This window comes from Drosophila innubila, assembly GCF_004354385.1.
Source record: "Drosophila innubila isolate TH190305 chromosome 2L unlocalized genomic scaffold, UK_Dinn_1.0 4_B_2L, whole genome shotgun sequence".
Lineage (NCBI taxonomy): Eukaryota > Metazoa > Arthropoda > Insecta > Diptera > Drosophilidae > Drosophila > Drosophila innubila.
In genome coordinates, this window is record NW_022995372.1 from 27,600,390 (window position 1) to 27,615,697 (window position 15,308).

General features: G+C 38.9%; 4 protein-coding genes across 5 annotated transcripts in view; 3 read left to right on the plus strand and 1 right to left on the minus strand.

The window, feature by feature from the left end:
- The first annotated feature begins 6,139 nt into the window (after window positions 1–6,139).
- Window positions 6,140–8,845, plus strand: LOC117780081 (fructose-1,6-bisphosphatase 1). Of its 2 annotated transcripts, none has more exons than XM_034616479.1 (3): window positions 6,140–6,248; window positions 7,732–8,075; window positions 8,139–8,845. In XM_034616479.1, the coding sequence occupies exons 2-3, from the start codon at window positions 7,737–7,739 to the stop codon at window positions 8,802–8,804; spliced, it is 1,005 nt and encodes a 334-aa protein (XP_034472370.1). In that variant the 5' UTR covers window positions 6,140–6,248; window positions 7,732–7,736; the 3' UTR covers window positions 8,805–8,845. The 2 variants fall into 2 exon arrangements, with proteins under 2 accessions (XP_034472370.1, XP_034472369.1); XM_034616478.1 differs by lacking the exon at window positions 6,140–6,248 and adding an exon at window positions 6,863–6,928.
- A 280-nt stretch (window positions 8,846–9,125) lies between these two features.
- Window positions 9,126–11,236, minus strand: LOC117780080 (tRNA-dihydrouridine(47) synthase [NAD(P)(+)]-like). Its single transcript, XM_034616477.1, has 4 exons — window positions 11,147–11,236; window positions 10,931–11,084; window positions 10,570–10,870; window positions 9,126–10,511 (listed from the first exon to the last, which is right to left on the minus strand). The coding sequence occupies exons 1-4, from the start codon at window positions 11,176–11,178 to the stop codon at window positions 9,238–9,240; spliced, it is 1,761 nt and encodes a 586-aa protein (XP_034472368.1). The 5' UTR covers window positions 11,179–11,236; the 3' UTR covers window positions 9,126–9,237.
- Window positions 11,237–12,376: 1,140 nt separating this feature from the next.
- Window positions 12,377–13,701, plus strand: LOC117782390 (GTP-binding protein 10 homolog). Its single transcript, XM_034619497.1, has 3 exons — window positions 12,377–12,439; window positions 12,493–13,015; window positions 13,086–13,701. Exons 1-3 carry the CDS (start codon window positions 12,398–12,400, stop codon window positions 13,670–13,672), a joined length of 1,152 nt encoding a protein of 383 aa, XP_034475388.1. The 5' UTR covers window positions 12,377–12,397; the 3' UTR covers window positions 13,673–13,701.
- Window positions 13,702–13,812: 111 nt separating this feature from the next.
- The window catches only part of LOC117782392, a 24,161-nt gene continuing 22,665 nt past the window's right edge, over window positions 13,813–15,308 (plus strand). Inside the window, exon 1 of the mRNA XM_034619499.1 lies at window positions 13,813–14,654. Coding sequence (XP_034475390.1) covers window positions 14,255–14,654 — 400 coding nt within the window. The 5' untranslated portion in view covers window positions 13,813–14,254. The remainder of the gene's footprint in view (window positions 14,655–15,308) is intronic.

The following is a 15,308-nucleotide window of genomic DNA, read 5'->3' on the forward strand; positions in this document are numbered from 1 at the left end:
TATATTATAAAGCGCCCATAGGAATAATCGGTTGAAAATCAAGTTTTAGTATGAAAAACTTTTTTTGTTTTATGATATATCGTATCCAAACTTATAGACCATGTATTTAAGTTAGTCTTATACATCCTTACCGAAGTTGGTTCAAATCGGACCGCTATATCATAAAGCTGTCATAGGACCGATCGGGCGAAAATCAAGTCTTAGTATGAACAACTTTTTTGTTTTATGAGATATCATAACGTAACTTATGGAATATGCATTTAAATTAGTCTTATACATCCTTACCGAAGTTGTTTCAAATCGGACCACTATATCATATAGCTGTCATAGGACCGAACGAGCGAAAATCAAATCTTAGAATCAAAAACCTTTTTTGTTTTTGAGATATCATAACCAAACTGATACAATATGTATCTAACTTGGTTTTATATATCCTGACCAAAGTTGGTTCCAATCGCACCCCCATATTATAAAGCTGTCATAGGACAGCTTTGTTTTATGAGATATCATAACCAAACTATTACAATCACTGCGGACGGCAGTTCGCGCTAGTGACGAAAGCAGCACGAAGGGTGCGAAAGGCGACTAATATATATGCAGCTAATTTGGAGAATTTTCTATGTATGTCCGATCAGATCGAGTTATATACCGATCGAAAGGTTTAGTCCTAAATTACAAAATGGCATACTAAAACTTTTTCTAACCCACCTGCGTCATAATGGGGCCGTTTTAGCTTTTTGTTAATATTTTTTATTTTTTAAAAATTTGATCACCCGAATGCGACAACTTTTGAACTGATAATTAAATTTGAAATTTTTAGTGGACTTCTCAAAATGAAATGAAAAGTCAGTTTGTTTGTGTGTTTGTTTGTCTGTTTGCATCAAAGCGCTAAAACACCTTAGATGTAATGATGGAATTTATTCCTCTTCGAAAATCTAGAAATGTTTGTTCTACGACTCTTAGAGAAACTCGCTAGTTTAACGGGAAAACGCTAAGTCCCGCTAAATTTAAAGCCCCACTACAGATATGTGCTATATATCTTTAAAAATGTAAGTTTGAGGGCTGTTAGGCTTCCCTTTTATCTATTTTTCTTAAGTGCTCAGATGCTAATTTTCGTGTTGGTTTTTTTAATTTTATATTTTTATTTAAAAATTTTTTATTAAACTTTATCTGTTCGTCACAAAGTTGGATATCAGAAATTATGGGGTTGGAATATGCTTTCGTCACTAGACTTTTACCTCGTGTAAATGCTTTTTTGTGTGATCTGTATTTAACTTGGTTATATATATTCTGACTAAAGTTGAAATAAATCGGTCCACTATATCATATAGCTGTCATAGGACCGATCAGGCGAGATTCAAGTCTTAGTATGAAACATTTTTTGTTTTATGAGATACCGGAAACAAACTGACAAAATATGCTTTTAGGTTTGTTTTATACATCCCTACCAGTTCAAATCGGTTTACTATATCATATATCGAAAATGTAATACAGCGCTGTGTAAGGGCGTCAAGTGAGCAGAATATTTTTGAATTTTTAGCAGTCTTAGCTTTTCCATAGTAATTACAGGGTCTCCGACAGTCGAGAATGCTCGACTGTAGCTCCGTCCAACTAGTTTAATGTGAAAATACTTATATTTTATCATCAACTATTTCAAATATTTTATTTACTTTTTTATGAAATATAAAATGTTAAATAAATAAATCGTGTAGCGTAGGCGTAGGATAATTTGAAACCATTTCATAAAATCACACATATTTTACCGTGTTCAACAATATGTCATTTAATTTGACCAGGAGCTTTTCATGTTTATTTTCCATAATTGCCAACACGTGCCCTATCAACGTCAATCAACCCAAACACAGAGCATATTGTGTAGAGCACTAAGAGAGGTTGAATGGCAATGGGAATGAGATTCGCGCTGCAGGATGCATATATTTTCACACTTATGCACATCATTTATTGCATTCAGAACTACCCGCATTTGTTAGCCCTGTAGTCATGTGCTTCACTACCTGCCCTGTTCTGAGTGCTGCGTGACCTTTCATCGGTACCGTTAAGTAGCCTGCTAGCAGCACAGTTGTCGTTCGTCGTCTACAGCAAGTGATTATAAGGCGATAAGCTCATCATTGAAGCTGCCCCGCAGAGCGTTTCTGTGGCAATTTAATCAAATTAATTTTCTCACGTGTTGTGCTTTTTTCTCTCTCGCAGCAGGCACTTCAAAGAAGAGCCAGAGTCATTTGATGAGAAACCCCTTAGTTAGCTTCATTATTGTGTGGATCACTCTAAGCAACATGAAAATTATTCTCGATACAGTCACTTCGGACGGCAGTGAAGCGCTAGTGACGAAAACAGCAAGAAGGGTGCGACTAACAACATACACAGGAAGAATGAAACATTTAGGTCTGTCCAATATGATCAAGTTAGGTTCTTCTGACCTGTGGCGGTTGGGGCTGCTGGGGCCTTTTTTATTAAGAAAAATATATATATTCAATTTAATATTCATCGTCACAAAATTGGATATCAAACAGAATTGAATGTAAAATTTCGAATAGTTTTATGATGTGTCTGAAAAAAAAAATAATTTTCCCACAGACAGCCCCAATGTGAGGATCAAAACTTGCAAGCTCTGTTGGATATTAAAAATTTTGGGGCCACCACTACCATTTCGGTGGCTCAAGTCTGAAATCCAGCTAATGATCTGGTTCAAATTGTGTATATTTAGACAGCAAATTGTAGACGTAATTTAATTCACGCCAGCTTGTTATCTTTTAATATTATCTACTATCCCACTTAATCGCAGCAAGATCGAACAAGTAGATCGACATTAATAGCTATATTTCTATATTTTATATATACACAGTCTTGGACTTAAACCAGTAGTTTAAGAGCTATATATTTTTGAATTAAGATAATTATGATTTTTTACTTAGCTTTCAGTTTTTTTTACTTTAAAATTCAAGGAAAACTCGAAAAAAATTAATTAAATGTTTGTTTTTATTTTATGTGTATAAGATATGATTTATAAAAATCTATGGCGAAACGGCGATATAAAATTTGTATCTGTATCGATATTTTTTTGATTCTTATGACTTGAGTATAAAAGTTTTTTGCATTTTTTGAGATACCTTAACCAATCTCACAGAATATCAATTTGGTGTTGCTTTACACACTATGACCATATTTGGTTTAAATCGGATTTCTATATCATATAGCTGTCATAGGAGGGATCGGTTCAGTATCAGCCTGTAGTATGAAAACATCTACTGTTTCTTAAGATATATCATCCAAACTCGCAGGTTGTGTATTTGGTAATGTGTTATGTATCCACACCAAATTTGGTTCAAATCGGTCCACTATATTAGATAGCTGTCGTAGAAACGATCGATCGAAAATCTATCTTCAGTATAAAAAACTTTCTTTTTTTCTAAGATATTTCAACCAATCTCACAAATTGTGTATTTTATATTGCCTTATATATCTACACCAATATCGGTTCAAATCGGTCTACTATATCATATAGCTGCCATATCAGTCTAAAATCAAATTTCAGTATGAAAAACTTTTTTGTTTTGAGAGATATCTTAGCTTAACTGATAGAATATGCATTGAAGTTGGTATTATGAATTCTGACCAAACTCTAAAACTACAGGTTTAAATCTTAGACTGTGTATCGATGAACTACATACATATTCATTAGCTTTCAGGAAAAGTAAAGCTTCTGAAAATAAGTTTTGGCATTACCGAGAAGTGATGACAAAGGTGGACGCACCTCTAAAAAGGCCAAATTTAAAAAAATTCTAAAAAAAAAAAGCAGAAACTCTGCCATAGAAAAAAAAACAAATGTTTTTCGTCGTTTGTGGCCTCAAATCTATCCAAAAAAGTGTGTTTCGTTCGTTTAATAGCCAAAAAGGTTAGATTTGTTGCCTAGCAATGCAAGCACCCAAAAGTATGCAGTAGTTTTTATTAGATAGTAATTTCTATAAAGTTATTTTATATATATTGAATTAAGTAACGGGTGTTCTATGGTCGGGATCTAGACTATAGCCTTACCGACTAGTTTTTATATAATTTATATATTTAATTAAATATCCTTCGTCACAAATTGGATATACAAAATTTTGGGGCAATTAGACTTTTGTCAGTAGACTTTTAGCTCGCGAAGAGTTTCAAGAGCTTAGATTCACATAACTAAAGAATTTATTTTGTAATAAGTAAATAAAAATTACAATAATTATGTAGACTTATTTAACTTAATTTAAAAGGAACCAATCTTTCAAAAGTTTGTGAAGCTTGGTCAAACAGAACCTATGTCCCCATGACTTTCTTGTTGTTTAGTTTAGTCGTTCAATTTCTGATGAGCGTCCGTTATAAATAAACTACAAAATTATCAATGAATTAGGCATGAAGACGATGCAAGCAAAATAAGATTTCTAATAAAAGTACGCGTGTATTTAGTGATTACAATTTCATTTTCAAATTAAAAAAAAATGTTTTTTAAAACTCGACATTTGTAACTTGATCTACTAATTTTTTGATATATCGACAACTCGATACTTACTTTGCCCGATTTTCTATTTCGATATAAAACTCGATCTAAAGTTTGGATTTACATCACTAATATGCACTATTCATCAATATTCTCATGTTTACTGCTAAAACAAATGTAGTTCCTTATTACTTTCAAAATAACATTTGTTAAAACTAATATAATCATTATATTAAGGTCACTGCAATGACATAATCAAGGGTTATATATAAAGATCAGCAATCAATTGGTATACATACATATACATAAGCAGGAAAATTACTCTTGTCATACATTCTTAACAAATTTTTAATTGATAACTATGCTGGAAGTCACATTAGTAGTCGAGCCTCCGTACTAATCAGCTGGGTGGTTAATGAGGTTTAATATACAGGGTGACTTTACTACATATAACTAATTATTTAGCAATATTTATGTATTATGTTTCATTATGTAACACAAATGTATAACAAAATTAAATATGATTATACTTAGAAGAATCTAGGGTCAATAGCTTGCAATCAAAGCTCTATAAAAGATTCTATAATATTTATAAGCAAGTTCAGAAGCACCCTATAGGCCTTACACGCTTTGACTGATAACAATTTTATACAAACATATGTATGTACATTTGTATATACTTATACATACATATGTACGTAGTATTAAACATGTGTTAAGAAACTTGAACAAACAGCTAGCGAACTTAAATAGTATTATCCATTAATACATACATACATATATATATATTTCTCTTATGTTCTCCTACAATTTTATATGTCTTCCATTGACGCCCTCTTTTTGAGAATGACAACTTTGCTTATTAGCTCAGTCTACATGTAAAAGGGGGCATGTCTCGCTCCGTTCATACCCTACGTAGCGCTCCCTATTTTGTTCTCTCTTTCTGTATCCCTCTCTTTCTGATTTGGTTACGCGTGCATTTATATATGTATCATCCAAGGGCGTATGCAGAGGGGCCATTATCAGAGATTTAATTTTTATACCCAGTGCCTCAATTAGCAAAAATTAGTCTAAAAAGAGTATGCGTTTGGGTGAATTTAAGTCGAACGAATTTTATAAATTTGCTTTAAATTAGTCAATTATATCATAAAGAGAAACTTTGTTGTTTTTTAAAACATCTCAACCAATCTTACCGAAAATGTTATTAAGTTGGGATTGGTTGGTATACTTCCTGACTAAATTTGGTTCACAAAAGCACTGGAAAGCTATTATCGATCAAAAAATGTTTGTATTGCAATTATTGAATTAAAATATATGTGTTTTAATTAAATTAAATATCTTATATACATATATACCTCCAGGAATTGTACCGCAGCTTGAATTCAAACTCATATTTTGTTATATTTTTGGATGTTATGTGGTACAACTCTGGGCGAATTTAGGAAACTATTTAAGCTATCAGTGTAGGAGCAATAGTAACCCCCCTCACCCCCTGCCTACGCCCTTGTCAAACCAGCAACTGCTTAGCTGAGTACAAGGGTATTTCTTCGTCTAACAATCAACAGCTAATTATTTTTCCTTGTATTTATATTCCCGTCCGCCACAAATGTTGTGACGTTGCAGTCGTCGCCGCTGTCGTTGCCATTGCCAGCTGAAAGTCAACGTCGTTCAGTCTCTTTAGTACAGCCGTCGACTGCGGTGCTTTTTCTGTCTGTATTCTGTGTTCTGTTTTGATCAGTTCGTTTATCGTTCTCTCCCTGTAAGTGAAAGTTATATTTCTTATTGTTACTATTGTTCTTTGGTTGGTTTGTTGGTAAATAGAAGCTCCACAAATGTTTTGGCTTTTCACCGGGTGGCGTCAAAGCAAAGTTAAGAGAAAATTACTTGACAATGTTATCGCTGTATCTGATAGATATGCCAGACATACAGATATACATATGTATACTTTTTAGATACATATACTATAGCTGAATCAAATCATGTGGCGTTTCCAAAAATAAACAAAAAAGGGGCACGTGTCTCTCTTTGAAATTGGCAAAAAAAAACATATGAGAAACTTTTTGGCTTGTTCCGGTTTCTATTTGTTGCTTCGATATTTTTAATATAACTGAACTTATGTATGTAAATATGCATACACATAAACAGGTTATCAGCTATCCCATAGCCAAAACAACCAAAAAACACACTAGACTCTACGAACATACATTAGTACATACACACGCACAAGCCTGACAAGTTTTTGATAATAAAAGTGCTGATGGGTCGAAGTGTCTCACTATCTCTCAGCTCGTTTGACCTTCATGCTCTCTGGAAGGCATTGCCTTTTTGAACTTGTTGTCATTGTTGTTGTTTGTGATTGTTTTTGTTTTTAAGGAGCCACACAGAAACCGCATAATTTACAGTAATATCCCCCAACAATGGCGGCCAGTAACGGTGATTGTAAGTGAACATTTTCTGCCTCGCACTCCTCTGCTCTGTTGCACTGTCGCCTCTGCCTGCCTGACCAATTTACCCAATCCTCTCGAGCCCACTTTACGTTAATTTCTTATATTTTCTAATCAGCTCACTAACCTTATTATTATTATACTAACTATTTCAGCACCGATTGTGCAATTTTTTGTAAATACTTTATTGAAATTATATTTTTGAATTTTTTTTAACTACATACATACATATTTGCCTAGACGGTTCGAACTTCGAACCAAGCAATTTAAATGAAATAAATATACTGCTTTGAATATACTATTATTTAAATTATTTAACACATTTTTCCAATTAACAAACTTTGCTTGTGATTATATAACAATTTATAAACACTCAAACCTGCCTATAGTATAAATCTGTCGATTGTTGATGATGATTTAAAACGTCTAGAAATAATTTAATATAGAAATGTTAGACAAAGCATATTTTGCAAAATTAAATTGTTTTAAATAATTAATTTGGCATTTCAATCTTGACGTCTGTATGAATTACAGTAGGCACGCATTTTGGATAGAAATTTAGATATTTTTTTACGAAGTCTCAAGTCTCAAAAATGAAATTTTCTACAGTTATTTTCTAAATTATTTTTTTATATCAATTGCAATTTTTTTTACAAGAATGTTTAAAATTTCTACAGCATTCGTGCTTAAAATGAATGCTCTACATTGTAACCAGTATACGTGTATGTGTATTTATTGAAACACCCAAGTCCCTTCCATCCAGAAACAACTACTAACATTGCTTTCTCCGATTCACAGCGAAAATGTCCCAACAAGGACCCGCCTTCGACTCGAATGCGATGACGCTGACGCGCTTCGTGTTGCAGGAGCAGCGGAAGTTCAAGCAGGCAACTGGAGATCTGTCCCAGCTGCTCAACTGCATACAGACGTCCATTAAAGCGACTGCATCGGCGGTGCGGAAGGCTGGCATTGCCAAGTTGCATGGCTTTGCGGGGGATGTGAATGTGCAGGGTGAGGAGGTCAAGAAATTAGATGTGCTGTCCAATGAGCTGTTCATCAATATGCTGAAAGCTTCGTACACCACTTGTATGATGGTCTCCGAAGAGAATGAGCAGGTCATTGAGGTGGAAACGGAGCGACAGGTGAGTGAATTCCATCTCAGGAACATTGTCATCATGCCCTATTAATCTTTGTTTCTAAACCAGGGTAAATATATTGTGTGCTTCGATCCTCTGGATGGCTCGTCCAACATTGATTGTCTGGCATCCATTGGCTCCATTTTTGCCATCTACCGCAAAAAGAGTACGGGTGCGCCCACTGTCCAGGATGCACTGCAGCCTGGTAACCAGCTGGTGGCCGCCGGCTATGCACTCTACGGTTCCGCCACGGCTATTGTGATCGGCCTGGGCAGTGGCGTCAATGGTTTCACCTATGATCCCGCCATTGGTGAGTTCATCCTTACCGATCCCAACATGCGTGTGCCCGACAAGGGCAAGATCTATTCCATAAACGAGGGCTATGCCAGCGACTGGGACGCCGGTGTCTACAACTACATTGCCGCCAAGAAGGACCCCACCAAGGGCAAACCCTACGGCGCCCGCTATGTTGGCTCCATGGTTGCCGATGTGCATCGCACCATAAAATACGGCGGCATTTTCATCTACCCGGCCACCAAATCGTCACCTAGTGGCAAACTCCGTCTCCTCTACGAGTGCAATCCCATGGCCTACCTCATGATCCAAGCCGGCGGTCTAGCCAGTAATGGCAAGATTAGCATACTGGATATTGTACCTCAGAAGATTCATGAACGCAGTCCCATCTTTCTCGGCTCCAAAGCCGATGTCGAGGAGGCGCTCAGCTATTTGAAGTGATTTCTAATTTTATAAATTCAAAATAAATGTTTTTTTATGTAGTCATTGAAAGGAATTGGGGTGGGGTTGAGAGCGTTCTGGAAGATCCTGGATTGAGTCGAAAATTTTTAGTATTTTTCTTCAGAATCTCTCAAAAATTGGTGGTAAAGTATTTGTTCAAGAGTTTGTAATCGCTTCTTATATCATAAACAAAAATTCTGAAATTCAAGAATTACAACCACAAACAAAAAATAGATTTTAAAAACTAGATACCATTTTATGATGATTCTCTGATATCTTTACGATATTACGAAAATCTGCATTCCAAGGACTGCAATGTTACTATAGTATGGTTAACGCATTTATTACAAAATGATATAAGACTTTGTGTAGAATATTTCAAACAGGAAAACTTTCTAAAACTTAACAATATTAACTGGGATATTTTTCCGACCTAAAAGGCGTTCGCCTTGTGTTTGGGCACAAAGCTGAATCCCTGGGGAACTGGTCCGAGCAGCATTTCACTGAGTTTAACCCAATCGGCAGCATTGGATGAGCTCATTAGGGTTTCCATTTCATCGCGTCCACGATACTTTTGTGGTCTGGAATTGATCTTTTGTGGCGGCGACAGCTGCAACTCCTCGGGTATGTAGCGATAGAGGAACGACTGCCATTCGAGCAGAAAACGTCGTGTGCTCTCCACACCCTTTGTATCGGAGCCCCAATGCTCCAGTCCGTAGTTGCAATAGCGACGCAGCATCTCAAAGCGCTGTGTGGATGTGGGTGACCAGATCTTCTGCTGCTTGATCTCCTCAAATATCCACGGCTTGATCAGGGCCCCGCGTCCAATCATCACGGAGTTGACATGTGGAGCCAGCGCACGTCGTTCGACATAATCCTCATAGCTGAGAATGTCTCCATTGCCAATGACGGGCATGTGCTTGGCCTGCGCCGCACATTGCTCAATATAAGTCCAGTTGGCTGACTTTGTGTACCGCTGCTCTCGAGAGCGTCCATGCAACGTCACCGCTGAGGCACCCCACTCTTCTACCAGAGGCAGCAGCTCATGGGCCACACTCTTGTCCGCATAGACACCCGTTCGCATCTTGACCGTGAAGGGCAGCTTGTCGGATAAGGCCGCACAGCTGCGCACCGCCAGCTCCAGGATGTTGGTGCGTCTCATCAAGGCGCTGCCGCCGCCCTGCTGGTAGATGAGATCGATGGGACAACCAATGTTCAGATCGATGTAGTCCACGCGAGCTGTTTCATGCAGCACCTGTGCCGCTTGTGTGATCACATTGGGATTGTTACCGCACACCTGCACGCCAAAGATGTCCTCGGTCTCGTGACGCTTGGTCAGCGCCCACTCCTGTCCTAGGCCCTTAAGCAGGGGCACAGCGCATGCCATTTCCCCGCACGTGATGTCCGCGCCAAACTCCTTGCAGATGCGTCGAAATGGCAAATTCCCAACCGTTGTCAGCGGCGACAGCACAAGTTTTTCACGGAAATCAATGACAGGCTTGCGAGGAGCATCACGTCCACTTGGAGAGTCATCAATGGCACTGCCAATAGCCGGCTCTACATCCGCTTGACGGGGCTCCTCCTCTGCCGTTTCCGCTTTCTCTTTCGCCTGTTGCTTCCTCTCGTCGCGCAGCTTTTCCGCTTGTTTAATAACTTCCTTACTGCGAGAAAAGTCATAGTCGTGTTTTCGCAATCGCACTTGCAGTTCTAAGGGCATAAAGGGTTAAACATAAGCCGGAATCAACGTTTCTCTCAAGCTTCCCACCTGCACTGATGCCATTGCACGTGGTTAGCGGCTTCTGTTCATCGTAGTCCTTCCCTCTCATGTTCCTTCCCTGTGCATCTGTGTGCGACTTAGCAAAACGACAGGTGACACCGCGGCCACAGTAGCCTTTGGTTGCGTACACATAACACTCGTTGCCCAGATCCTCGCCCTTGGCTGCCAAGTAGGCGTCCAAGTCATGTACATAGCGACAATTGGCCAACGTGCATGTTTCTCCTCCGGGTCCATCTATCAACGAGTGGCAGAGATGCGAAAAACGCTCGTCCTTGAATACGGGGCGGTTCTAGACAGGAGCAGAATTAGTTGTTAGTAGTGACACATTTGGATTAAATAATATAAATACCTTGTTTTGCCCACGTTTTCGTTCCTTTTTCCCTCCTCCGCGTTTGTTGCCAGTCTCGTTTTGAGCGTCTGCTTCTTCCTCGTGCTTTCTTTTGTTTGAATCGCCGTCATTTGACGTTGTCTGCCCGCCGCCATTGGCTTCACTTATCAAATACCTAGATATTAAAAATAATTCAGTTTTAAAACTATTTAAATGCTATTTCATAAAATGACTTACTCTGGCTTAATATAACAAATACCCGGCTCCATGTGTAATATTCTATTCTATTCAGTTGTTAAAATTTGAGCTGTCAAACATAGAAGTGCTGCCAACTTGTTTCAATAGTTGCAACAAAAAACGGGCTGCCAGGATCGCGAATTTATGCTCAAATTGTGATCAAATTCCAAAGAGGTTCGAATTTTTCAATTTCTTTAATTTTAAGTTAGAATTTTGCAGAATTATGTTAAAAAAAAAAACACTTTGCATATATATAAAGTTTATGTTTGTTTTACCTTATTTAAATAAAAATGTTTAATAAATTGTTAATTATTTAAAAATATTTTGTAATCTACAAAAAAAATTTAAATAGCCGCCATTTTTTCAATTTTGTCGCCACAATTGCCGATAGTTTGAACTAAAAATAAATTCACATTAAAATTGCATGCCGGGGCATTTTTACGATCCATTTTCATATTCCGTTCATTAAAACTTGTTCTATACGACTCATCTCTAATCAGCCCTGTCCTCCAATGCTGCCAACTTTTAGAGAAAAAATGTCTTTTTCTGGCTCGAAAGCAACCGAGAAATAGCTGAAATTGCGATGCTAAATAGCAAAGGACTGATAAAGTAAATTTTAGTTTGTGGAAATTTCAAAATGCTATTGCATTGCAAAAAAATAAACAATTTGATGAAAATTTAAAATTCGGAATTAGATAAAATTAAGGAAAACATTTTTATGAAGGTTTGAAGTTCGTCACCCCAAGGGGAGAGAAATAACAAATTTTGTTATACAAAAAAGTATTAGAAAACCGACAAAATTCTAACAATAATCCTGCAAAAATTTTACAAATCCTACCTTCAATATTAAGAAAAATTCAAAAAAAGGTGAATTTTCTTGGGTGCAACCAATTTTGCAGTTTGATTAAAATGGTACATGCTGCCAGATCAGAAAACTTTGCAGGGTGGCAACCTTTAATCGGGGTGGCAGCCTTACACACCAGTGCTGCCAAGTTTTTAGATGCAACAATAGCTGTTTCTGGCTGGAAAGCATCTAAATTTATTTTTGTATTGCACAGTTTAACCAAAAATAATAATACCAAAACTTAGCTGCAAATAAATTTTAATTACTTATATTTAAATTGTCAGACTTCCAGCTAATTGCCATATTGAAATTTTTGAAGCAAACGAACTCTGAAAATAACCAGATCTAGCTATTAAATAGCTAATTTGACAACAGTGCTATCCTCAAAGGCAGATCAGCTGTTCGCGATGGTGCAACTGTTTAGTTTTTTACTAAAATCCACAAAATCGGTAAGAACATAACTAAAGTGCTAACTATTTGACTGCAATAACATCATTAACAGCCCGCGCGAGCACACTTCCGTTCCAACTTCTTGGACACACTGCGTCTAACGGTGCGCGGAGGACATGGCGGCAACGGATTACCCCGATATGGTGGCGTTGGGGGGCAGGGCGGCTGTGTCTACTTTGTGGCCAAGGAAGGCCTGACGCTGCGTAAGGTGGCGCAGGGCCTGAAGGATAAACGGGTGCTCGCCTCCAGTGGTGAGGACAGCAGCAAGTTGAGTATTTTCGGAAAGCGCGGAGTTGATCAGCGCATAGAAGTTCCCGTGGGAGTGCAAGTCTATGATGAGCAGCAGAAACTGCTGGCAGATCTGAATGAACACGATGCCACCTGCATTGTGGCAGGCGGCGGCACTGGCGGCTGCACCGGCAACAATTTCATAGGACGACCTGGCGACAATCGCACTGTGAGTCTGGATCTCAAGCTGATTGCCGACGTGGGTCTGGTTGGATTTCCCAATGCGGGAAAGAGCACACTGATCAAAGCCATTTCCAACGCCAAGCCAAAGATAGCCGCCTATCCTTGTAAGTATTATATATGCGCTTTTCTATGTATGAGAATTCTATTAACTGTCGTTTGGTTGGCTCCTTTCAGTCACCACCATTCGTCCCCAGATCGGGACCATTGAGTACAGCGACTTGCGGTCCATCAGCGTGGCCGACTTACCAGGACTCATCGAAGGAGCACACGCTAATTTCGGCATGGGTCACAAGTTCCTCAAGCACATTGAGCGCACTCGTTTGCTGCTCTTTATGGTGGACATCTTCGGATTTCAGTTGAGTCCACGACATCCGCATCGCGACTGCTTGACCAACATCTATGCCCTCAACAAAGAGCTGGAGCTCTATGATCCCATATTGTTGGAGAAGCCCTGCGTCCTGCTGCTCAATAAAATGGACAAGGAGGGCGCCAAGGACATCCTAACGAGGCTGAAGCCGAGAATTACAAATCTGGATAGTGGTCTATCTGAATGCCCGGAGGAAGTGCGACCTAAACGAGTCCTCAGATTTCAGCACATTTTACCCATTTCGGCCAAGAACTCGGCGGGAATAACGCAAGTAAAGAAACAGCTACGAGAAACGCTGGACGAGGTGGCAGCAGAGCACTTATTAACTGATAACCACATGATAAAAGAGAAATTGCAGCAACGTATGGGTGTAATAGGTCCCAAAATCACATAATAAATGTTATTATCCTGTTTACTTTTATTTAAACTTGTGATAAGATGATTCGAAAATCACAGTGATTTTTATTGCTCATCACCATTACGATGTGCGATGAGTAAAACAATCGATAACGTTTGCATGATGCGCCACCCGCGATATCTCATCACTAGGCAACCACAGTCACACACAACACATACACACGCACGCAGTTGTTGTGTCGCGTCGCGCTAAAACACGAAACGAAAAATGTTGAAATTTTTAACGCTCGCGCTCAGTAAAACAAATTCCAATTGGTGCTGTGTGAACATGTGCTCAAGTGCTAAATGCTTCAAATATTTCCTATTGGATTATGAAGGGCGACTTAATGGCATTTAAATTGTAATGAATATAATGACATTTCGATACATACACACACAAACACATTAATCTTGAGGGGGGCAGAATACTGAAAAACTGGTATATAAAAGACGACGCCAAATGAAAAAGACAGAGCGTAATAAAGAGAGCGAGAGAGAGAAAGAGAGAAAACACAGTACGACACCCAGCAATTGAACGGTAAAAAAATTTGCCAAAATCCAATTAACTATTCCTCTCGTAATGTCACAACACAACAACCCCCCGCATCTTCATCATCATCATCATCAATACTACCAGCAGCAGCAACAACAACAGCAACAACAACTACATCACCAGCAGCAGCAGCAGCAACTACAACATAAACAAATACAGCAACATAGTTGGTACTCACATGTTGCTTCCTACCCTCCCCACCATCCGCACGCCGCAGCCTTTGCGGCGCCCTGCAAAACCAATAACAACAACATCAACAACAACAACAACATTATGAATGCATACGGAGCGGGAGCTGGTGGCACGCATGCAGCATATTATGGCGCTGCAGGAGGGGTGGGCTATAACCTTGAGGGAAACACTGTGGCCTATGCGCACAACCAGCTGCTGCAATACCAACAACAGCAGCAGCAGCAGCAACAACAACATCATCAGCTCAGTCAACGCTCGTATTTGCCGCACAGTTTAATGCATGGCTCGTATCCCTATATCAAAAGCGAGCCATTGGAGCTGCCTGATGATAGACAACGCCAACAACATCAACAAAGCAACAGCAGAGAGCAACAGAAGCGTTGTGGCTCACGGATGCGCACGACCAGACTTTTGTTGGAAGCCCGGCTAACTCAGTCGGTAGAGTATGATCCGTAGTGCTCTTGAGTAGGGTCGTTGTGGTGGCCTACGTTAGCGCTGCGTTAGGTGCCGGCTGGTCACAAACGATCTAGGGGTATTGTTATGTTCATGTTTTATCGTTTGTGCCAGCTCGATGTTTATTGTTATTTGTATTTTCCCTTTATTATCGGTCTGTCGATATAATTTTGTTGTATTTGGGATGATAGTTATCGATAGGTGGCCATGGTAAATTCACGTGTGAAAGGGGTGGCGGACCCTAAATTTTAGATCATAAAGAGAGAGACGATGATTTTGTTTTGCAGTAACGGCGAGTTTTTTTTTTGGATTGGAAAAGGAAAAGGGAAAATAGAGGAATAGGAAGAATTTTAGGAGACCACGAGGTTGACAGAAAATTCGAGGAGTTCGATTTGATCGGCGAAGAGGAGCGGTTGCCTTCCCCAGGCACACAGTT